Source organism: Penicillium vulpinum (genome assembly GCF_028829585.1).
Source record: "Penicillium vulpinum strain IBT 29486 chromosome Unknown utg000003l_segment0_segment0, whole genome shotgun sequence".
Classification (NCBI taxonomy): domain Eukaryota; kingdom Fungi; phylum Ascomycota; class Eurotiomycetes; order Eurotiales; family Aspergillaceae; genus Penicillium; species Penicillium vulpinum.
Window position 1 is genome coordinate 5,850,214 of NW_026643243.1, and position 22,906 is coordinate 5,873,119.

General features: G+C 46.0%; 9 protein-coding genes across 9 annotated transcripts; 6 read left to right on the top strand and 3 right to left on the bottom strand.

Annotated features, from left to right (window-relative positions):
- Nucleotides 1-1,046: 1,046 nt before the first annotated feature.
- N7479_007249 (putative C6 finger domain protein) lies at nucleotides 1,047-1,698 on the top strand (the record flags this gene model as incomplete). Its single annotated transcript, XM_057254943.1, has 3 exons — nucleotides 1,047-1,232; nucleotides 1,298-1,558; nucleotides 1,657-1,698. The coding sequence occupies 3 exons, from the start codon at nucleotides 1,047-1,049 to the stop codon at nucleotides 1,696-1,698; spliced, it is 489 nt and encodes a 162-aa protein (XP_057108805.1).
- A 367-nt stretch (nucleotides 1,699-2,065) lies between these two features.
- On the bottom strand, nucleotides 2,066-4,711 carry slx4 (the record flags this gene model as incomplete). The annotated part of the gene is made up of 1 exon (XM_057254944.1): nucleotides 2,066-4,711. The coding sequence occupies one exon, from the start codon at nucleotides 4,709-4,711 to the stop codon at nucleotides 2,066-2,068; it is 2,646 nt and encodes an 881-aa protein (XP_057108806.1).
- A 721-nt stretch (nucleotides 4,712-5,432) lies between these two features.
- N7479_007251 (EKC/KEOPS complex subunit CGI121/TPRKB) lies at nucleotides 5,433-6,139 on the bottom strand (the record flags this gene model as incomplete). The annotated part of the gene is made up of 3 exons (XM_057254945.1): nucleotides 5,433-5,732; nucleotides 5,799-5,921; nucleotides 5,984-6,139. The coding sequence occupies 3 exons, from the start codon at nucleotides 6,137-6,139 to the stop codon at nucleotides 5,433-5,435; spliced, it is 579 nt and encodes a 192-aa protein (XP_057108807.1).
- A 259-nt stretch (nucleotides 6,140-6,398) lies between these two features.
- Nucleotides 6,399-7,474, top strand: N7479_007252 (Bax Inhibitor family protein; the record flags this gene model as incomplete). The annotated part of the gene is made up of 2 exons (XM_057254946.1): nucleotides 6,399-6,928; nucleotides 6,994-7,474. 2 exons carry the CDS (start codon nucleotides 6,399-6,401, stop codon nucleotides 7,472-7,474), a joined length of 1,011 nt encoding a protein of 336 aa, XP_057108808.1.
- Nucleotides 7,475-8,259: 785 nt separating this feature from the next.
- Nucleotides 8,260-8,847, top strand: N7479_007253 (RBM8 family RNA-binding protein; the record flags this gene model as incomplete). Its single annotated transcript, XM_057254947.1, has 2 exons — nucleotides 8,260-8,505; nucleotides 8,620-8,847. The coding sequence occupies 2 exons, from the start codon at nucleotides 8,260-8,262 to the stop codon at nucleotides 8,845-8,847; spliced, it is 474 nt and encodes a 157-aa protein (XP_057108809.1).
- A 1,045-nt stretch (nucleotides 8,848-9,892) lies between these two features.
- Nucleotides 9,893-11,554, top strand: N7479_007254 (putative glycosyl hydrolase; the record flags this gene model as incomplete). Its single annotated transcript, XM_057254948.1, has 1 exon — nucleotides 9,893-11,554. One exon carries the CDS (start codon nucleotides 9,893-9,895, stop codon nucleotides 11,552-11,554), a length of 1,662 nt encoding a protein of 553 aa, XP_057108810.1.
- A 4,354-nt stretch (nucleotides 11,555-15,908) lies between these two features.
- N7479_007255 (short coiled-coil protein) lies at nucleotides 15,909-16,495 on the top strand (the record flags this gene model as incomplete). Its single annotated transcript, XM_057254949.1, has 2 exons — nucleotides 15,909-16,210; nucleotides 16,312-16,495. 2 exons carry the CDS (start codon nucleotides 15,909-15,911, stop codon nucleotides 16,493-16,495), a joined length of 486 nt encoding a protein of 161 aa, XP_057108811.1.
- A 2,748-nt stretch (nucleotides 16,496-19,243) lies between these two features.
- artA (14-3-3 adaptor artA) lies at nucleotides 19,244-20,344 on the bottom strand. Its single transcript, XM_057254950.1, has 4 exons — nucleotides 20,266-20,344; nucleotides 19,657-20,205; nucleotides 19,528-19,598; nucleotides 19,244-19,465 (listed from the first exon to the last, which is right to left on the bottom strand). The coding sequence occupies exons 1-4, from the start codon at nucleotides 20,324-20,326 to the stop codon at nucleotides 19,358-19,360; spliced, it is 789 nt and encodes a 262-aa protein (XP_057108812.1). The 5' UTR covers nucleotides 20,327-20,344; the 3' UTR covers nucleotides 19,244-19,357.
- A 1,394-nt stretch (nucleotides 20,345-21,738) lies between these two features.
- N7479_007257 (uncharacterized protein) lies at nucleotides 21,739-22,309 on the top strand (the record flags this gene model as incomplete). The annotated part of the gene is made up of 4 exons (XM_057254951.1): nucleotides 21,739-21,872; nucleotides 22,009-22,074; nucleotides 22,138-22,203; nucleotides 22,288-22,309. 4 exons carry the CDS (start codon nucleotides 21,739-21,741, stop codon nucleotides 22,307-22,309), a joined length of 288 nt encoding a protein of 95 aa, XP_057108813.1.
- Nucleotides 22,310-22,906: the final 597 nt, after the last annotated feature.

Here is a 22,906-nt window from a genome sequence, read left to right on the forward strand (position 1 = left end):
ATTGGACTATGTTTGCAGAGCTGGGGAAAACATTGATTGCCCTTACACCATTCTCTATATATTTTATTTCTCTCTTTTATTTTTCTCTCTTATCTCGAATTTCGTTTTCATCTCACATTCTTCATATATTTGCAATGAGCTGTTGAACTTTCAGCCTTCAAGTTTAGTCTAGCATAGTAATGTAGTAGCCCCCGTCTAGGTCCAGGGCTGTGAAAAGCTAAAACAGATTATGCATGCACGACTATTTTGGGATATCAAGTTGATCTATTGGTTATTTTTCTAAATAAACCGGTATACGACTGATTTCCCACCCCGCTAGGATTTATGATCTCGTGGACCCAGAGGAATACCCGTAGCACAATGAGCCATCGAATCCCTAAAGTTCTCATTCCCGAAGGATGGTGTTTTTGTTTTATTCTGTATACACCATTGGAGATAGTAGTCCATGAATAAATAACGCACATGAGCAAGATCTTGAAGAATCATTAAGCCGATGAGATTAGTGGGATAGGGTTTGCTTCCTCTCAGGCAAGGTGTATAACCATGGAGAAGAATAACAAAAAGATCAACAACACTCATTGGAAGAAGGTAAAAAAGAAAATCGGAAATTTAAGACAATCTCTAGGATAATGAGGAGGTATGCCACGTGAAAAATAGCCAAGCGCATACAACAATAGCCCTGTCCTTGATCCAGAGACTCTGGGCGAGAATCTCTAGTTTAACAAAGCAAACCAACCAAGGTGAAACAGTCTAATCGTTTGTCATATGCTCCGTTGAGACAGCGAAGCCATCCAAACAAAGGGAGTTTACTAAAGACAAAGGCTTTGTGTTCAGAGAGATCTGAATCGGACCCTTTCTCTGGATAGATAATAGAAAAAAAGACAAGAAAAAATGATACCTATCTGAAACTAGCCCAGAAAATGAAAGGCAAGTACTCCAAGATCCCAAACACAGACTCAATCTGTTTCTTCGGTGCTTTGCATAAGAAGACGCGATGGGACCCCATTTAACCATCATTTCTAGGAACAAGGTCATCCAATCTCATCATGGAACCCCCAGACTTTACAATCCCCGACGACGGGCCCGTCAACGAAGCTCTTAGCCAGATTGTCCCGAAAGCCAAGAAGACTCGCCGGAGCCGCTACGACCCAGAGCCCGACTGGTCAGTCATAGTGCGTGACCAGGTCACGAAGTCTCAAAATCGCGTCGGCCAGGCCTGTGATCGTTGCAAGGTATGCCTATATAGCCTTGACTTGGACTAAGAACACAACACTGACGCATTTAAATTGATATCTAGGTCAAGAAGATGAAGTGTACGCCCGATCATGGAGGCTGCGGCTGCTGTCTTGTCCTCAACATCCCATGCAAAGTCACAGACCGTGTCACCGGTGAGACCTGGGTACGTGGTGAGGCTGGACGAATGTGGATTCTTATTGAGAACCTCAAAAGGCAGAATGAGGACCTGAAGGAGCAGGTCACGCAGCTTCAACAGAAGAATGCACAGCTACAGCAGTGTCTGGATGGTTCCTACACAACCAATCTCATGGGTCACTACGAGGTATGTCTTTATTCGGGTCTTTATAATTCACATCTTGCGTTGAAATATCTACGTTCTGTTTTTTTATCTTCGGTTTCGTCGGCTAACTCATTTTCCAGCCGGACCTTAACCCTGGACATCATCACCACAGTCTACTGTGATTGCGATGCCTTTTTTGTCCGTGCTATTTTCTAGACGATTCATGCCTTGCGGGCTTAGTTTCCTGTTTGCATCTGTCCTGTTCTATCCGATATGAAGTGTACGATCGAGAAAATGGGAATGACACATGGTGACAAGATTTATTCTTCTAGATACATAAATGCTTGTATTTTAAATACCGTGGACTTTCATATTTTAGGCAAGTGAGAGTTGACAGATTTCTTAGGGTAGACGGAGAAAATCGAATCTGTGTCTTATTTCCAAAAGGACGTGTCAATAGGTATATGTACATATGTAGTATGTTGGTGTAATCCCAATCCGTGCTCCGGGTATCCAAAATAGAATGCAATGTAAATCACAATTGCTCTTTTACCAGCCGGCATTCTTTTTCCAACAACAGCAGATTCCTTTGCTTTCACACCATTCCCTGACAGACGCAGTGCCAACCTCACGATCCTCGCCCACAAGTCCAAGCCCCTCGATATTAAGCCATGCTGTGAAATCTTCTAGAACAATAGGGTCGTACATGAGGATCTTTTCATGCCATGTCGGTCGACTACGGCTACCACGAGATGATGACAGCGGTGATAGCCGAGGCTGGGCACGAACAGCTTGAGTGATCTGTGCAGATATTTCCGCTAGACTGATTTCTTTAGAGGGCTCTGCTGTGTGGGTGGTTGTGATAGACGTAGAGGATGATGGTCTCTTGGCAGAAATCTTGGAGGGAACAACCTTGCGTTTGGTTGGACTTGGCGGTGGAGTTTTTGTGAGGATATCTAAGGAGTGGGGTTGCACCCAACTACCTGTCTTGGATTTTGAATAGATGTCGGTGTAGTGCTTTTGTACTTGACTTGGAAAGGGGATGATTTCTTCTTCTGAGTCTTGGATCTCTTCTACATCAATGAATGACGTAGAGGTCTCAGCGACAGGCTTCCCTCTTGAGCTTTTCTTTGGGCTTGTCTGAAGATTGGTTCGCAAAGTTGATTTTGTCACGTCAAGCGATTTTCGGTTGTTTGTAGATGTTCCAAATTTAGACTTGACTGTCTCCTTCGTCTTCGCACTCGAAGTGGGGGTTGGAACATTGTCCATTTTAGAGATAGGCTCTTTTTGTTGCTCGGGTTGGTATATAGGCTGGCTGTCGGAGGTAGTATTGCTACCGTGTTTCGATTCCCAACATTGTTGTAGGAGATCGATCATCTTCTTCCGGCCCCTGACTGCCTTAAAGCCATAAGTGGAAACTTGTTTAGCCAACTCTGTGTCTGTAAATCCGGTATATTGTGGCATTGAGGGCGCCTGCGAGGCAGTTGGCCAGGAATCAGCTACTTCAGTCGGGGTTCTATCGGTTCCCTTTGCAGGGTTCGCAGGTTTTGCAGGTTTTGTAGCTTTGGCCTTGGTCACTGCCGTGACTGTAGCCGCCGGGATCGGAGCCGGAGCTTGAACCTGTGTCTCTGAATTCAAGCTCCTTTTGGTCTTTTCTGGAGGTGAATCTATGTCTGCGAATTCAAGCTCAAACCAGTTCCTCTGAAGAGGTTTGTGGCTTGCTTTTTCCACATTTTCATGCCTCTTTTCCGCAGGAGGTTCTTCCCCATTCGTCAAGTCAACCACGTTTAGTTTTTCTGGTTGAATTAAAGATCCTTCGGTATCTCTGGCCCCAACACACCACAAATTCCTAGTGCCTGCCAACCTTGATACAAAACGAGTAGGTGATTCTTGGATCGCCCTGGAGTCGTTATTGCGCGTCCCCTCTGTATATGAAAGACCCTCGGAGGCGCGGATGGCCTGCTGGGTTTCTCGCAGAGTCTGTGGTGAATCATCTCTTTCCAATTGACTACAGGTGCCGAATACAAGATCTTGATCATTCAAAAATTCGACAGCCGCTTCTGGGGAAAGTACGGTGAACGAAGACTCTTTCTCTGTCTCTTTGGTCTTTCTTCGTCTTCCTTTTGCCGTTCTGATGTCCGGAAGACAATCAATCACCAACTCATCCTCTTCTGCGTCATTTGTTGAATATTGCGCAGTCATACGCGCCGTCAAGGTAGTAAACTTCTTAGGGTTGCCCTTGGTTGTCCTTTTGGGCTTTCCCGCGGATGCCACGTTCTCTCTTTGGGCAGATGCCTGATCACTTGAATCAGAATATCTTCCATTTAGCAATGCTTGGATTTCAGGATTGACCAGTTCTATCCGTCGACGCTTTGTTGGTCCTCCGCCATTTACATTCTGCACAAGGTCGCGGGGATTCAAAGCTGACCCAGAGTAATTATAATCGGATAGCAGCTTGCTAAATCCACCCGTGAGGTTCGGATAATGGTCCTTATCCTGGCTGCCACCATCGTTCGCGGTAGCGGTTTCCTCGCAGGCAGTCTCCCTTGGTGGTGTCCAGTCCATCCTTCTTCTCATCGCCTCGTCCAGATGCAACACCTCGTTTTCCCCCAAAGCATTTGATTTTTTGGGTGTAATTCTCTCGGGTACATCTCCAGAGGGTGATAATTTTGTGGCAACCGTCTTCTTCCCACCTTTGGTGGATTTCTTTACTGGTGGATCACCGCTTGTCTTTGTGACCTTCCCAGCCAGTGTCATGTTTCCTGAATCTTTGCCCTTGGCATTCTTTCGAGGACGACCTTTGGTCGGTTTCACTGCACCATTTTCTGCACTAACAGTCTCTGACTGGGGATTTCCAAGCGCAATTGTTCCTGGCGCATCCGCGGCTTTCTTCGCCTTTCGCCGCGGTTTGCTCGGTGCGGTTTGGTTGCTGGGGCCTGAAGTAGGATCTTTCTTTGTCGAACGTTTTTTCGGCTTCGCTACGTCCTCAGTGCACTTATTGCTCGTGATTGGAGTGGGAAAAAAACGAGAACGCGTATGAGGTTGGGACAAATCGGACGTCAAGTATATTGGTGGTGGCGTTGCATCTCGTGGCAAGACGCGGGAGACATGCTTTTCAGCATGCCTAATTGGCCCTGGCGACCGGGGTGGATTTGGAGAGGATGACAGAATGATCACGTCTGCAATGCTGGCCATCGTGGCGAGTCGCGTCTCTAGGTGTTTGCTTGATTGATCAAGGCGAGTCGCGTGTACTGCTTGAGTTTGCTATATCAGACATCTCCTAGGCAACTGTGTACCGAAGAAAAAATTAGTATGAAGTGTATGCAAGTCAAGTATGCTGGAAAAATCGCGTTTGAAGACCCAAGTGCAATGTTTCGATGTAAAGGGTCGCCCGCGGTCTTGGCAAGTTTTTGAGTTGACATACTACTAGTTCGGCCAGGCAACCGACTCCATTCAACCCCAACAGAGTGGATTAATACATATGTATTAAAAATGCTGAATACTTGATGGGATTAATTGGTCCTCAGTTTGAATAAATGTCTTTTTACTGTTTTGTATCACTAAACAAACGGCTAGCACCAGACGCGTCAAACTATGTATACTAAAACATGTCTTGTGCATCTAGAATATTTCATTCAATTCATCATTATCTTGACTTCGTGCACTATCTCGACAGAGATATCCGGGGTATTCTCTGCTCAATCTTAGGGCCGAGGAATAGTAGACCTCAGAAAAATCATGGTCTTCTGTTTGTGACTGATGACAGACATATCCTCAAGTTAAACCCAAGCTCAATATATCCCACACTAGAGAACAACAACACAATTCAGGAAATGAATGTATTTCCCACTCGTCCCAAAGCAAACTTTGGGAATTCCGAGTACAGTGAATTTGATTGCTTGATATAGGCAATTTCTCATGATCCCCTCAAGGCGATTGCACTCAACAAGGAATTTTCGAGTCGTTGCTTAGCCTCGTCATTCTCTTTAGCTGTTGGCGAAGGCAAAGCCCCTAGCTTGTAGGCTTTCTTGATCTTGTTGATATCAAAGATTTCGGAGAGTGTCTGGTCATTGAAAGGCACAGGTGTTCCTTCGACCGAGCTGTCCAAGTGGGCCGCAACAGATTCATGTGTTATCTCCGGAGAGACAGAGACCTTGATCGCCAACAGGTTTTTGGTTGAATCGGTAATACCGAATCTACGGAATGATTCAGTGATCTAAGTCCGTGTTAGCCCCGAGTTTAGTGGCAAATCTGCAGCTAATCCCTAGAATTGGTAACCCACATTATTCGTAGGGTTCAATGAGAACACAATCTCAGAATGCACATTATGAGACTTCAGTCGATTGTGCATATAATCATTTACTGCTCTGAATACTGCAGCAGTGACGTGAGCCCTTGACAGAATCTGTCACTTGGTATTAGTAGACGAGTTCCTTTTTTTACTTTCTCAAGGAAAACTTAACATACCATGTTTGCATCAATAAATGCATACTCGAATTCTGTATTCCCGGCGAGAAGTCGTCCTTTCAGAGATGCGGCATTTTGGACATCGCGATATAGAGCAACATGCACGGGCATCAATGGTAGATGTGGCAGGCTAATCGTTTCTAAACTTGAAGCCATGACTGATATCGAACTGAGACAGAAGCCAAAAGAAGATGACGTATTTGTAATTAGGCCGATCTGATAAACAAAATTAAAGCCTGGAGCTTCACTGTGAGTAAACCCATCCCACTTCTTAATGCACGTGACAAGTTCTGGAATTTTCCGGATTTAAGCGGTCGGCGGCGGAACATGAGTAATCGCCTCCATATCCATCACCCGTGGATCCGGCTTTTAAACGACTCCTCACTCTCGACTTTCAACACTCCCCATCGCAAACATGGCTTTCTTTTTACGGCGTCCGTTCGCTGTATCCTCGGCGCTTCGCCAGGTCCCTAAAATCACAAACACAGCCCGATTTATTCACAACTCTCCAATCAAGCCCACCCAAGCAACAAAGCCCCAGGGCGTTTCGTCCTCGATCTTCGCCAAGTCGCGACAGAACTTCCAAAATGCCTTCCGCCGTACATACATGCAGCAGAGCGCCAACCCTGCACAGGGTGGTAACATGACCCAAAAACTAGTGTATGGCGCTGCCATCATTGGTGGTACAGTTATGGCAACCAACTTCATCTTCAACCGTGAAACAAGAGAGGATGGTGGTATGCCCGCTTACGAACGGAGCTTCTTGAATGAAACCTTTATGCACACTGGTCTTGGTATTGGTATCATTGGTGTTGCTGCTCGCGCCCTCCACATGAGCGGCTGGTCTTATCGTCTCATGGCCATGAACCCGTGGCTCGTCATGGGTGTCGGTCTCGTTGGCAGCATCGGCTCCATGTACGGCACTTTCTACACTTCCCCAGATAAGTAAGTTTTTCTTCTCTCTCTTTTTTGTTCCCCGGAAAAACAAGTTGAGCTAACCTTTCCATTAGCTACGTCGTGAAGTATGGCTGCTGGACTCTCTTCAACCTTACCCAGGCTGCCCTTCTCTCCCCATTGATGTTTATGAACCCCGCCATTCTCGCTCGTGCTGGTCTTTACACTGTTGGTATGATGGGCTCAATTGCATTTGTCGGTGCTACTGCCAAGCAGGAGAAGTACCTATACCTGGGTGGACCCCTTCTTGCTGGTGTGACCATCGTTGCTCTCTCTGGATTCGCCCCCATGGTTCTCCCTGCTACTGCCGTTCGCACTTTGATGTGGTCTGAACGCCTCTGGCTGTACGGTGGTCTTGCCGTCTTCGGTGGTTTCACTCTCTATGACGTGCAGAAGATTCTGCACCATGCTCGTCTTGCCGAGCGCGGCCTGATCAAGCGTGATGTGGTCAACGAGTCCGTCAGCCTCGAGTTGGACTTCATCAACATCTTTATCCGCATGGTCCAGATCCTCGGCATGGGCAACAATCGTCGTTAAAACTACCTTATATCCACTTTATTAACTGGATAGCCTGATCTCGGGTTTATTCAACACCAGAATTGGTATTTCTCCATTTTTCCCCTCCATCATTCGACACCCTGTATTTGAATCAACTGTTGTTTTATATCTTTTTTACTTTTTTTTTTACTTTGGTCTTTTGACGTTGATGTTTCTTCATATGGGCAAGCGCAGTTAATCGCTGTTTTGTACTTGCTAAGAGACATAGAACAGATAGGGTAGCGAATACACATCTCCACTCCCTTGACATATCTGCTGCATATAAAAAGAGAGTTGACAAGACAATGATTCGAGTCTGCAAACTCCGGCTTTGGAAGAGAAACAAAATAGCAATCACTTACTCTAGTGTTTAGTTCTAGGTAGGTATAGTTATGTGTAGTAATATCAAATGGTAGAGATTTAATACCATGACTGGTTGTCTGAACAAGACTATATATTACCTCGCATTTTGTTACTTTATTTAGGCGCAACAGGTAAAAAATATCATTTAGTTATAGAGCTCCATATATAATCTTCTCAATTATCAGACGCAACGAACTAGAAGGGCTGGTTGTGGTCATGTGATATCAAGGTTCTCTAAGGTGAGGTTGCCCAAGACCGCCCAAGAGACCGCCCAATAATACCGCCCTCCGCCCTCCACCCTCTGCAGACTTCAGATCGTGATCCAGACCCAGACTCACTGACCGCTACAAAAGTGCAGATTGAAACCCTCGACATAATATCAACACGGTCGCGCCAGACCTTTTGCTCCCCCACCTTACATCATGTCGAATGAGATGGAAATTGACCCTCCTGTCGCACACGACGACGCTCCCGAGCAGTCGGACCGCAGTTTTGAGCCACGCACCCAGGGGAACGCGGTCGCGGTGCGCAGTATCGAAGGATGGATTATTATTGTATCTAATATCCACGAGGAATCATCGGAGGAAGATGTCACTGAACTCTTTGCGGAGTATGGTGAGATCAAAAACTTCAGCTTGAACCTTGATCGACGAACAGGTTATGTCAAGGTGCGCATCCTCAATCTCACTACTACCTCTGATGTCCCTCAAGAACACCCCTTCTGAAGAACCCCTATCGACTCACATCTAATGAAATGATTGCTAATATCAATATTCCGGCAGGGCTACGCATTGATCGAATACTCCACTCTCCCCGAAGCCAGTGAAGCTATCCGGAACCTTAACGGTTACAAACTCCTCGAACAAACGCTTCGTGTCGACTATGCTTTTGTCCGCCCACCTCCATCAGGCAAGAACAAGAGTGGAGGGCCAAAGGGACGGGCTACTCGGAACCGCAGCAGAAGCCCCAACCGGAGTCGCAGCCCCGAAGCTGGCGGCGACCGGGACTAAGCTTTCATAATGGATGGGAACGATAAAATTTGACCGGCATAACATTGCTTGTGATCTTTCATTTGATACCTGGGCTTCGCTTTTTCTCGCATTGTTTTCAATACCTCGCGTTGTTTCGTTCGAACGTTTGCCCACCCTTCCTGCCAGAACTTGTCTATAAATGATGGACATGTCATCTAGTATTCGCCGGCATGACCCCTCTTCAGTCGATCCTGTATGAATCCACAGGTCGAGTTTGCGTGTGCATGGGACACATGCACACAAGAGGTACGTGCCGGCGCCACGATAGATTGCCATAATGGTATGTAAATCCATTCTTAACCTTTTGGTTACAATTATGCTGACATCGACTCAGAAATGAAAGGCCTTTTGATGAAAATTGAAAATTGGTGTATGAGCATCTGGTCAACAAAGACAATCTTGAATCTTGGACACCCAAGCCTAGCCTCTGGGAGTAATATACATCCTGAAGAATGGAGGTTCTTAGTTGTAAGCGACCTTTCATCCGTCCACTTGTCTTGTGACTTATCTAAAGGCTAAATAAGAAATGGTACATTAATACTCTCTAGTATACGATGTAGTATCTAGGATCCGTTTCGGGGTGTGATCCATCATGCGACAGCCATCTGGCGCCAGAGTAGAGTCGATAAATATTTGAAATATAGAGTTAGTATCGTAAAGTCAGAAGGCTTTGATGTTTTTACGGGGTGATATAGGGCTTTGATGCAAATACAACGGATGTGGATGTCCTCACCTGGCAGCTGCGGACCTCACCTGCCCAGGCGGGCAGCGGGTCTGGTGACTAAGCTTAACCCTATCCGGTCCCCATTTTCCCCGCATGGCGCATGAGGTTATCGCTGTTCCTCTTTTTTAGTCGCTGCCATTGCGCACTCTCTACTCCATACTCTCTATTCTTATAAACGGACTCCAGAATCCTGTGTCCGGGGATCTGATTCTGACAGGATATATTTCCTGAGGCAGAATGGCTCCCCAACACACATCTGGTACCCCCTTGGGGCTATCACGATCGCTATACTGTATTCTTATGCTATGCTTCCTATCATTTTCAGCGGTGGTCAATGCGCTGGCGCATCCATCTCAGGAAGTTTTGGAAGCACCTTCATTTTCCAATTCGATTGGTGATGCCTCAAGGGAGACTGCCTTTGGAGTTACCGAATCAGCGCCGCAAGGGTCAACTCACGACCCAATTCTGAATACCTTGCAGGATCTTATCGCCGCCCTGCAGGTAATGCAGGACAAGTACTTTGTGCTGTGGCAAGGCACGTGGCCAACCAGCATCGATTGGACCGCTGCAGTGTTGGGCACCCACGTTTCGGCAGCACTCTCGTCTCTAACCTCAGGTCCACTTGATATTCCCGATACGGATGAATTGCAAGGATTATCCTTTTTCAGGCTGGAGAATACTGTCAATCGTTTTTTCAGCCAGATTTCCGCGTTCTACTTTGGCGAAAACGCTTTCAGTCTTAGAAACCAGGCTTACGATGACATGCTATGGGTCGTGCTAGGGTGGTTGGAGAATATCAAGTTCCAGAATCTTCACTCGGATCTTCACTATGTCTCCTCAAACGACAGTTCTAGAGAAGCTTGGTACGGCACCCAGTTCCAAAGCTCTGCTGCGCACAGAGCGCGCATATTTTACGAGCTCGCCTCAGCTGGTTGGGACAAGACCCTCTGCAATGGCGGCATGATCTGGAGCCCATATTTGATGCCGTATAAGAATGCAATTACAAACGAGCTCTATATCTCTGCAAGCATCGAGATGTATCTGTACTTCCCCGGAGATTCAATTGGCGCCCCGTTCCTTGTCGACTCGCAGGGCACACAGTCCGCGCGGAAGAACCCGCACGATCCTCTTCATCTCAAGGCTGCAATTGACGGGTATGAATGGCTCAAGAATTCAAATATGACTGGGATCGGCGGCCTCTATGCAGATGGTTTTCACATCAGTGGCTGGCAAAGCACATCAAATCCCGGCTCGGGACAATGTGATGACCTCAACACTATGGTCTACACCTACAATCAAGGAGTTGTTCTCAGCGGGCTGAGAGGACTCTGGCTAGCCACAAACTCGCAAGTCTATCTGCGCGACGGTCACGATCTTGTTCACAAAGTACTACAAGCTACCGGGTGGCCGCATACCTCCAGCCAGCAGTGGAAAGGACTTGGTCGCGGGGGTGTGCTCGAGGACGCATGTGATTCTCGCGGAGTCTGCTCACAAGATGGACAGACCTTCAAGGGAATATTTTTCCACCACCTTTCGGGATTCTGTCGACCGCTTCAGCCGCAAGAGAAAGAGTTCCTGGCGGATACGAACCGCAGCCATGCAACAGTTGACGACTGGGCTGAAGACTATGAACAGCATATGAAGCGTTGTCGATCATATGGTCCCTGGATTAAACACAATGCACAAGCCGCTCTCATGACTCGTGATAGTGATGGCAAATTTGGTGGCTGGTGGGGCCGCCCATATCATCAGCTAGATGCCAACAAGATCGTGGATAGCAGTATTATCCCGGATGGTGCTGTTGACTACCGCAATGCCGATTATGAATCCAAGTCTTCGACTACAGGTCCCACACCGCAGGACTACAACGATCGTGGCCGAGGCCGCACGGTTGAAACACAGTCTGGCGGCATCGCTGTGTTGAAAGCCCTGTACCAATGGCAATCATATGATGCTCGATGAACAAAACGAATGAAATGTTTGGGGTTTGGGGGTTTCGGGTTTGGTGTTCTGGCGGTAAATAGACATCATTCATTGCATCCAGGACTTTGGGGGCTCTTTTGTACAACCTATACAGTCTATGATTACTGGAAATCATTATCATATCCTTCAGGTTCAACGTTGGCTTCTCAAGACTCTAGGCCCAATCCCAACATCCATGTTAGGCCTAGTTGCCATTATGTAAAGCTGAAATTGCTTTCACATTTTGACAACTTCCCTTGACAGTTCGGACTGTCGATCAAAACTGCATAGTACTTCTGCGCTAGCCTCGCAATCCGATCCTTCATGGATATCACATCCACTAATCGAACTTCCAAACAGGATGATTGGCAGGGATGGATCCCCAGCTCCCACATTCCGATAGATCCCCGCAAAGCACGGCACCCAAAACGGGAATTCAAATCTGAAAAACCGGATTACTTGATCGTCAGATCGACAACAGGCAGACATGGTAAGCGACGGGGAAGTGTCTGTGCTATGTGTTACCTACACGGGTTTGGCGGGGATATTGCAAGACATTTTGAGGCTGACATACAAAAACGACATCCATGGATACTTCTAGCGATAGATGCACAACATTGACGACTCTTACCACTTTAGGTCTATTTATACAGTATCTGTTCGGAGTCAACTCGCTCTTTTGTATACGAGAAGGTAATAACATCTCTGTGTTCCCGGTAGAGTGGAACCTAAGCAATGAATGGTCTTTCATATTGTTATTTCCCCGGTGAACCCCATTCGATTGCCATAGACATGCTGTTCGATGTTTACTTTCAAGTCTATACAATAATGTGAGACACATTTTGTCGGCACATATCTTCGGCTTTTACATGGATATTAAACTCTACCGTACTCCGTACTTTGTACGTATTAGGCGGTTATCTACTTCCATTTTGAGGACAGATGAGCTTCAATGGTCAAATGCATGGAATTACCGGAAGAACCTTAAGAAGGCTCTACACACGAGGTATATTCCTTCGGGTGACGCCTACTCTAAACGGAAATATCGAGGCGACAAATCTTACACTAAACACTAAATTCTATTTAATATGATTGGGCCATCTAAACTGCCCAGCATCGAAAGAAAGACAGGGAGATGGCCACTTAGAAGACAAAGAGGGGCAAAAAGAAGCAAAAAGAAGGGGAAAAAAACCCACTCTAGCGTGCGACTAAACATCCTTGACGCCCCCTCCGTAATGAGAGACGAAAAACGCGTTCGTATAGGTGGGGGGTTTTTCGGGACTCCGTAGGGCATGAATCAGACGAAAAGTAGTTGCAGATCGGCGGGTACTTGGGTTTTTGAATCAGAGTAGCTTTTGTAAAGTCAAAAAGATGTGTCTCATAAACAAAGAGCTATAAAGGTGTAAAGTAAATAGTAGAAGTTCATGGTCTGATGCTGATTTGTCTTGATGACCACGTTTTTTTTTAGCGGGAACCACAAAATTATAGTAATTTAGCTTACACTAATACCAGTACTCTTATCATTAGATTACAGTCACACGCACACCCCTCATGGGCTTCGGTGTACCTTTCCTAGTTACACTTGTGTTCACGAGATATGTAGTACGGTATCAGGCCTGAGCACATATATATCTTTCCTAAGTCATCTGACAACGGGATCCAGGAACGCATCTGGTTTGATAGAGGTGAGTTGGCTGTCATCAACCGCATAAGCACCGAAGCCAAGACTTTTTGAGGATATTATGTGCAAGATAGTCAAATACTGATTCTCTCTTTTTATTTTGGTTTAGTCTGATGGGTCTAACTCGGCACAAATAGCTTCAAATTAAAAGCACAAGTTTAAAAAAAAGAATATAGTACTGGAAATCATAAGCAAATGTCGACAAGTCCCCCCCCCGGACCTTGAAAGTGGCGTCGGCAATTCTGATCATTCGGGTACCTACAATATATTACCGGGGCCGAAGAGCATAGCATGGTCACGTCAAAATTAAGCATCCGTACTCCGTACTCTTTCACTCTCCAAACATATACCAACTAATTAGAGTACAACATACACAATCATTTGATATTCATGTTGAGATCGGCGCCTACGATGACACTCAAGTTTCACCTCCTTTTCAGCAAGCGATTCATCAAATAATAAGAAAGCATGTCAAAATCCACAGGAATGGATCGTCTGAAGCCCAAACGTTGGGCGCACATTGGTTGTGAGGGGAGTGGGCTACGGACGGAAGATGGTGACTGGTTGCGGGATATTACGACAGACCTCGGAGTGCGGAGCAAGAAAATGCGGTGCCACTGAACTCTTTACGAAGTGAGTTAGCTTCCCCATTTATTCTCAACTGTGAATCTGTGTATTTTTTTGGGGGTTTGATTTTTAGTGGCGGTGGAGGCGGCTAACGAGGGGCGAACGGGGATTTATTATCGGATCTATTTTCCTGCCTCTCAACACGTACATATACGTTTTATATCTGCATATACATATAAGTATACAACCCTTGTTTGCCCTTCATCCTGGGCAGGATTGGGAGGATATTCTCATAAACGAGTTCGGTTCCCGTAAATCTTTGTCGGCCGATCTTGCCCAAGGGCGGCCCGTATCTACCCCCTTTGGAATCCCTCTTGTCACCGTAATGTAGAAGAATTATAATATCAGAAAAGGGTGTATAAGTATACCTACTTCTCATACTAGGTATTATATGTACTTTGTACTGCATACTATGACTACGAGGTATATCCGCGTGAGAACTACGTTGTAGGGGCCAATGACATGGCGTCATCTGGCTCTGAGGCTCGATCGACATTGCATGCCCCTCCCCTGAAGGGACGGGGGTATGGCCACATGTGCAATATTGTATAATACGTACATTATTAGTACGGAGTATACAAAATATAAGATTGGATTTAATTCTTTATTCCCCAGGTTACCCGGTGGACGGGATATCCGGGTGAATAGAATGCAGGAAGACCCAAGATCCCGGAGCCAAGTGGCTGACTTGAATATATAACATTGAGAATAAAGATGTATACAAAGAGGAATGCTATTAGAAGGTGTATATTTTATTTTTCACAATACGTGTCAAATCAACATACTAGCGGTGGAGGCAGAAGAGCGGAACCGAGGAAAGTGCCCTATGATGTACCGAGTACTTGATCGAACCTTGTGCAAATGGGGAACGGCGGTGTACCGGGTACTTCACCAAAAGGCGTGTATGGAAAGGGGAATCTAAGGAGCCACCCGTTAGTTCCTGAACGCCTCTCATTTGTAGAAATCCCCTCTTTTTTTCCTTTTTCTGAATCCTCACCGGTTTATTTTATATTTTATATATATTTTATATGTTTTATAATTTTTATAATTTTTATTATATTTGATTTTTATATATGTCAACAGACCAGGGTTATATTATTAATAGTGCGCTAGTTAGTTATCTATGAATTGTAATTTATAGGTATATTAATTCACCCTAACGGAGTATATGTATGTAGGTATAAATAGGTAAAATTTAAAATTTTAAAAAAAGAAAGTCATGAACATATAGAGAAAACAATATAGAAAATATACATAGTAAAACATAGCAAAACATAGAAAACATAGAAAACATCGAGAAAATAAGAAACCCTCTCTCGGAGGGATGATCCAAGGGACATGGGTTCCTCCACCTACTGAAAAGGTGCTAAGATAGACAATTATACTGGAGACACCTTAGGTACCACTGGATACCGCACCCGTCGCACCATAACCCAGGTCACTTTGGTGTACCCCCTCTCCCGTAACACCGATACCGAAACTCTCTTCCTTTTTCCCCCAAAGCTCTTTTCGGTTTTCTGACTCCCTCTCTCTCTCTCTTCTCTCTTTCTTCTGACTCTTTCTCTTTGAAAACATATTCCTACAACATCTCTAGCCTCGATTCCGCCCCCCTTGTGGCCAGCCTCTCTTTCTGAAAAGAGGGAGGAAAAAAAATTCCCAACAGACCTTCCCTTTGAACCCACTCCGGTTACCTTTTCTCTCCCCTCTTCGCCCTAACATCGAATTGCATTCATCTCAACCCACGCATTTCGAAATAACTCGCCTTTTATCAGAGTCGGCCCCGGTCGTCTTGAAAAATTGCACAATCCTCCTCTCCTTCTCGACTTTCCACCGACCCGGTAGCTACCTCAAGCGTAACACAGATTTCTCATCTGGGGTACATCGCTAGGGGTAGACCGTGGTCGTTCATCAGCCGCTTTTTTTAACCTCCGGCCTTCCTTTAATCCGCCAACCCTTAATCGTGCGAGCTTGATCATACCGCCATCCTGGACCTCCTTTCGATTCTGTGTTTCGCGAGCAGTAACCTTTATGGCACCAGATACCGAAATGACTGAAGCTTTCCCCGTTGATACTCTGCCGCAACCAAACGACAGTGGCCGTATGCATATGCCATCTCTCTCATCATCTTCTTCTATATCCGACGCAGAAATCGACCGTCGAGGCCGATCAGAACGTCCGCGAATGGCGAGCCGCAAACCCAGTGCTTCGATTCTTGTTCCTCGGGATCACCCCGAAATTGAAATTGAAGAGGAAGAGTTTCCCCCAGACGACGCCCGCGCCATGAGTCCACGACGCAATTCTGCCGACCTAGAGCGTTTGGGCAAGGAGGCCCGACAGACCCTACAGGAGTGAGTTTTTTTAAAAAAAAAGGTGTCGAGGCGTTTTTCTACTGAATTACGTCAACTCGAACGTTTCAGTAGCTAACTTTATGATTTTTAAAAAAATATAGGCAAGCTAAGGCTCTCCAATCATCCCTTCAAGCTCTTGCCGAACGCATCGATGCGGTCAAATCGGACCATGATAAGTTGGAAAACGAGAACAAAATCCTACAAGACTACATCGGTGGTCTCACTCGCAACATGACCAAGAGCGAAATGACCCGCAGTACGAAAGCACGCAAAGCACAGAAATAGACCGGCTTTCCTCCGAACAGAATGTCGCAAGGTGGCCGGATTTCTCATCCCGTGAACGTTAATCGGGAGGGATCGCCTGTTGTTTTGCGGCAGGGGGTTCTATGCATTACATACGGTCGCCTGTTTTGCCGAGATTCGAATTATTTTCACTTCATTACGAAAATCCCTGGTCAACGGATTTCTCTTCTCACCGCATATCCAAGTGGTCGCTCAATGAGTTACATGCCCAATGTCAGCATGTCACGGTCTCATAAAACAGGTTGGGAATTTCTGACTACAGTTTCCCTTTCCGCAATGCGGCCAGCATTCATCCGCCAATCTTACGGTCATTTTTCTTCGCACATCTCATCTGCCACCCGACTGGTTCGAGTGGCCACCCTGCACTGCATTTCGGGTTAAACGCCACAAAGTCATCACCTCCACAGTCCTCCCCCCCCCTTGTTCAAGGATCGACTGCTGCACTGGGGAGGCTGAATCCGAATTATTCAAGGGGGAAAAGGGATTCGTGACATCATCCTCATGCCTGCTTGTACAGCGCCACCTGACCTCTTGGCATTCGATTTACCGGGGTCTTCATTACATCATCCTCAATGTCGGTGTGCGACCTTTATCCTATTATCATCTCACGCAGTGTTCCACCCTGCCTCTCTTCAACCCTGTCGATATTATTGGCCCTTCTTTTTTTTCTTCCCTATCCTTCACTCTTTCATACGGCGTTATTTTTTTGTGGCGGCTCAGTGAACATGTTTCACTTGTACTTTTTTTTTCCTTTTTGTTGTTCGATGCATAGCACCATGGGCGTTTCGGGGACCGGGACTAGACTCGATTTGATTGAATGGCTCTTGCTGGAGCATTGAAATGTTTCTTTGTCATGGGCATTGCATGGTGACGGTCATCAAGTGGAAAGCATCTCAGGGGTCTTTTGGAGCAGTCCATTATCTTCTCTTTCCTCACATGCCTTCTCGATATTCGGGCGGCTCTCTGTACATCTGCATTTCAACTTTTTTTTCCTTCCCATTTTCTTCTACTTTGTCTCTGCTGGACTGACTCGTGTCTCTCTGAGGAGACAAAAGTTGCCGCTTTTAGTCATGTTTGTTATCATTGTGGCTCTATTTCTGCTTCTTGCTTCTTGCACTTGACATACCCAGGAGCGTGCATCTCTCAAGTCCTCCATTTTCCCTTTATTGTCCTCATACCCCTTTTTTATCGAGCCCGCGTGGCTGATAGCATTGTGGTTTCGACCATAGCAATGGAAAATATTTCAATTGAAACTATCTATTGTAGATCTGTATAAAACACAAAACTTTAAAACGTGACTATACCAGGAAACAGACGAACCGATGCGATCATGAATGATGCAAATCGAAACGACATCCAGTTAATTATTGAGCCATTCAAAACGATAAATGAACAGAGAGTTGTACGCAAATATACCCAGTGAAGATTGGAAGCGACGATCAATCGCGATATGACACCGGCAGGCGCACATAAGCTTGATACATAGTGCCTAACTAATACAGCCACTGATATCATTACGCCTTCGTCTGCAGTACATATGCATATGTCCGCACACCCCGGTCAGATATACTAGTACCAATCCATTTTCTGAAACAATGGTGAGCTTATTGGGTACTTTTATATCTTTTGGCTTATCTGTCCTGCCGGTCATGTGGATGTTTACACCTGATAAACGCCCTACTATATATACATGTATTGAATTTACATGGTATGTACTATGTGCATTCTCTCATTGAGATGCTGATTGGCATGGATTTCTATCTCAGACCACACTGAACCGTGGAAGTCACGCCCAAGTCAGTAGTTTGTTTATATATTACCGGTTCACAGCAAGTGATCAAATACATATATGTAAATATAAGTGTCCACCTATCAGTGTTGTTGATATGCTGCCAACGGGTCAGGAGCGAAGATATTGGGGATAAGGAAGTGTGTTGATTCATTATGAGATAGGATGGCCTTATTAGGGCTGTTCTCAGATAAGACAGCTTGCTATATATGTATTACTATCTGGCAGGACATGCGTGCGCAGCACACGAACCCGATTCCGGCGCCGATAGAGTGGATATGGTTCAATACCGACGGCGGTATCACCCCGAAGGTGCCCTACTACTTTTGAACATGGACCATTGTTATGATGGTACGGGTAGTCGTCGGATTGTAGGTATAGATAAACCTCACACACACAGTCTCCCATGCTTCGTCTACAACCGTGGAATGATTCACAAAGTAATTACCGGAACAGTGTACGAGAGATTATCTTCGAAGCCACATCTAGTGAGAATCAAAACGCCACATGGCACATATACGGGGAGTGAGTCAATAGGAAAGGTGAAAAGCCATGTTAGGGATCAGCAGGGATGCCCTTGTTGAAGTCCTGATAAGGAACTGCTTTGAAGAACTTCTGTGTGTGTATGTGTGTTGGGCTGGGAGAGTGCGCGCAAGGGGACTCTTTGGGTAGTTAAGAGGCAAAGTAGACAAAATAACAAGGAGAATGAAAAAAACGAAAAGAGGAGACAAGATGGAAATTCCCCAGGTTAGAGAACACAAGCGCTGGGCCAAAGCAACAAAGCAAAAGGCAAGTAGGCAAGTAGAGAGAATTCAAGGCAAAAATGTCCCAGAGACCATCAACACTCAAAAGGTCAGAATATTTCTCACACCAACCCTTGCGAGTCTCAGCGATACTGTAAACCGAAAATCGGGCCAATGCATCTCATCGTCCTTCCTCGTCTCCAATATATGTCCTTGCACTAAAAGACCCGTCGCGCGATCTCTTTCTCTCGGTTGTTCCATCCGTCCTGAGGACGCGTGTCCATCAACAAGGTCTTTTTAGGTGTTAATCATTTACTCGGCGGCGGGCTTATCAGCCTCGGCGGCCGGGGCCTCCTCCTTCTTCTCAGCAGGGGCAGCGCTCTCAGAAGTGGGCTCAGCCTCGGACGAGGTCCAGAGGGTCTGATGAGAAATGCGGGTTAGCGTATGAACATGTTGAATCAACAGACGATTTTAACACCTACCAGGTTGTCACGGAGGAGCTGCATGATGAGAGTAGAGTCCTTGTAGCTCTCCTCGCTCAGGGTGTCGAGCTCTGCAGATAGATATTAGCTTTGGCCAATGCAAGTGGCAAAATCTGCATTATAACATACCAGCAATGGCATCATCAAAGGCAAGCTTGGCGAGGTGGCAAGCCTGGTCGGGGGAGTTCAGGATTTCGTAGTAGAAGACTGAGAAGTTGAGGGCAAGTCCGAGACGGATGGGGTGGGTAGGGGCAAGGTCAGTGGAGGCGATCTCGGTGGCAGCCTTGTAGGCCTCCAGAGAGTAGTTGGCAGCACCCTTGCGGCGGTCGCCAATGGCGAACTCGGCAAGGTAGCGGTGGTAATCACCCTTCATCTTGTGGTAGAAGACCTTGGACTCGCCGCTCTGGGCGGACTTGATGAGGTGCTCATCGAGAACCTCGAGGATATCGTCGCAGATCTTGGCGAGCTCGGCCTCGATCTTTTGGCGGTACTCCTTGATGAGAGTGACCTGGGACTCGTTGCCCTTGGACTCCTCCTTCTGCTCAATAGAGGTGACGATTCTCCACGAGGCACGGCGGGCACCAATGACATTCTTATAGGCGACAGACAGGAGATTGCGCTCCTCAACGGTGAGCTCAACATCGGCCGAGGCGACGACCTTCATGTTCTCGACCATCTCTGTGTCGCATTGTCAGAGATTTGTACAAGTAGACAATCTAGAGCTCAAGAGAAACCAACCTTCATAGCGCTCGGCCTGCTCAGCGAGCTTGGCGAGGTAAACAGCGTCTTCGTGACCCATGGTGAATATGCGTTTTCTATAGTCCAAAATATATTAGTCTTTTTTCTTTCTCACATGAGTCTTTTTTTCCCCTCGAATTGATAATGTTTTTTTTGAGATGAGCGCTGGAAATCACGCTATCGGGATAGTGCAAGTAGGCGATGACGAGGGGTAGATATCAACCCTCGACCCCCTTCAAATATACGGGTAAGGGTCCAGTTGAGTTTCCACGAGTATAGTATCAGATAAAACGCCTCCAATCAAAGCATTGGAACCAAAGACCAAGACCTCAAACCCTCAGATTTGGCTGATCATGACGATCGTGGCGGTTACAGGGTCTTGGTCTTCCCGTGTGTCGTTGGGGAGTATCGCAGGAAAGCGGTCGCGGCAACGGTTCAACGGGTAAACAAGACGAGGACATGTAGTTTCCAGCGTAAATTGTGACGCGATTCCATGATTGAATTTGGGGGATGGTTTTCAGAAGGTCTCTCTTTCCACCATGATTGTTGATGTGTGGGTTTTGCGGTGATGACGGGGCAGAGAAATAGGGCGAAAGGGTAAATTCAAGGGAACAACAGGAAGACACTGACCTGGTTTGTAAAAAGGGGGAAAGGAGGTGATAAGGAAGAACGAGATGGATGGAAGATGGAAGTGAGAGAGTAGGGAGTTGAGAGAGAGGAGGTAGGAAAGGAGGGGGGCAGAAGGCGGTGTTGGGATTTAACTGAACAACCCACTCTTTCGGGCTTTGTGTTTTTATGAAATGTAAAAAAATAAAATAAGGGATATATAGGTCAAGAACTTCTTTATTTTTCCAAATTAAAATATTTCATATAAAAAACATCCTGGGAATATGAACACCTTTTTTTGCCCATACAATGATTCTTCTCTCATCGCTTCTGTGTGGTTCGGTGGGCCTCCTACAGCGTCATCCCCCATTCCACATCCGCCAATCGCCCGGGAGGTTCCTTACTTGCGCCTCATTTGAGATCACAACCAAGGCAGGCAGGGTGTTTTGTTGGAAGTCTAGAACTAGTTATATATAACAGCTATAAACTATCAAGCCTACATATAATTTGTAGTTAACTAAAAGAAGAACAGAAGAGAAAAAAAAAAAAGAGTCATCTGCAGTCTAAATTAATGATGTGACCATCCCTGTGATCAAGTTGAAATACATCGTATACCTCCAGGGCTACATGCATGAAAGTCGAATGAGAAGGCCCCGACTTATCAGAAATTTTTGTTCACATGACCTGTAGCTTCCTGACATAAGCTTGTTTGCTCTCGGGAGGACCCATCACATGATGTTTCTTGGCACGTAACGTCATTTGCTATAAGCTTGCCTGACTGTACTTCTCCTCGTACTTTGTCAACTTCATCCCGAAATCACTTCACATATCTCATTTTAACCCCTTTACCCATCCAAAATCATCAATATGCTTCGCCAATTTGTCCGTCCCGCCGCTACTGCCAACCGGGCAGTCTTTACCCGTTCCTTCTCGGTAGCTGTCCCTCGTATGGGCGAAGGTGACACCGGTGCTCCCCGCTCTAGCGGTGGTTCCTCTTCCGGGTAAGTGGGATGCAGGTTAACTGCGAAACTTATGATCCAAGTTCAATTGCAACGTGCAGACAGCCTCATGTCCGCCTTGCCGCAGTCGGATGACATCATATCTATATGATCGCTAACATCTATATCCCTTTACCAGTGATGCGTTCACCAAGCGTGAGGCTGCCCAAGAGAGCCTGTACATCCGTGAGAAGGAACTTGAGAAGTAAGTTTGTCTTGCAGAGCCGAGAACAATCAAGCTGGAGCGGGTAACTAATTGGTTTGACAGGCTCGCTCAACTCAAGAAGAAGATTTCCGAGCAGCGCCAGCACTTGGACGAGCTGGAGACCCACATGTAAGTGCAAATCTGGAATTGATCTCTTATCTATTTCCATTTTCTCTTAGATGTTATGGTATAACTGACTGGCTTCTCTCATAGTGATGGCTTGAGCCGTAAATAGTCTCCATACTCCCATTTTACCTAACGTTTAGTATGAAGAGCTACTCTCATCGCTGTGTATAATACCATCTCCGCTCCAATGAGCCGTCGCACTTGCCTACTGCCTGCACTTGCGTGCTGCCTTGAGATCGTGCCGTTTCCAGCGCCTGTTCCTAAACAAGACATCTCTCTGCCATAGCATTTGGGGTTTCTCTGCTATTGTGTGTATACAAAGTAGTGCTCAGTAGCTCGCTTTGAAATCATTGAGAAGGCTCGACAGCGTTAGCTAGTGTCTAAAAATTGTAGTTAATACTAGTTAATACTACCTGTACATATTCGCAGTCTTTGCACAAGTGCCAGAAAATTTTGTATCTCTTTGTACATGTTTTTGGTTTCTTTAGGAAGATCTCGCCCAACCCGAGAAAATTGCCTTGCAGTGAATGTTTATCTTCGACAAATTGTATAAACATTGCATAAGAAGATAACTTATATCCATGGATGTTGCCGTCTCCACATTAAGTAAAGCCGGATTGTCCAGGTACGCTAGGGCTCCTTCTTATAATCCATGTTCGCAATAAACGGAAATCCAATTCAATCACCCCTGAACCTTGGACTAAAC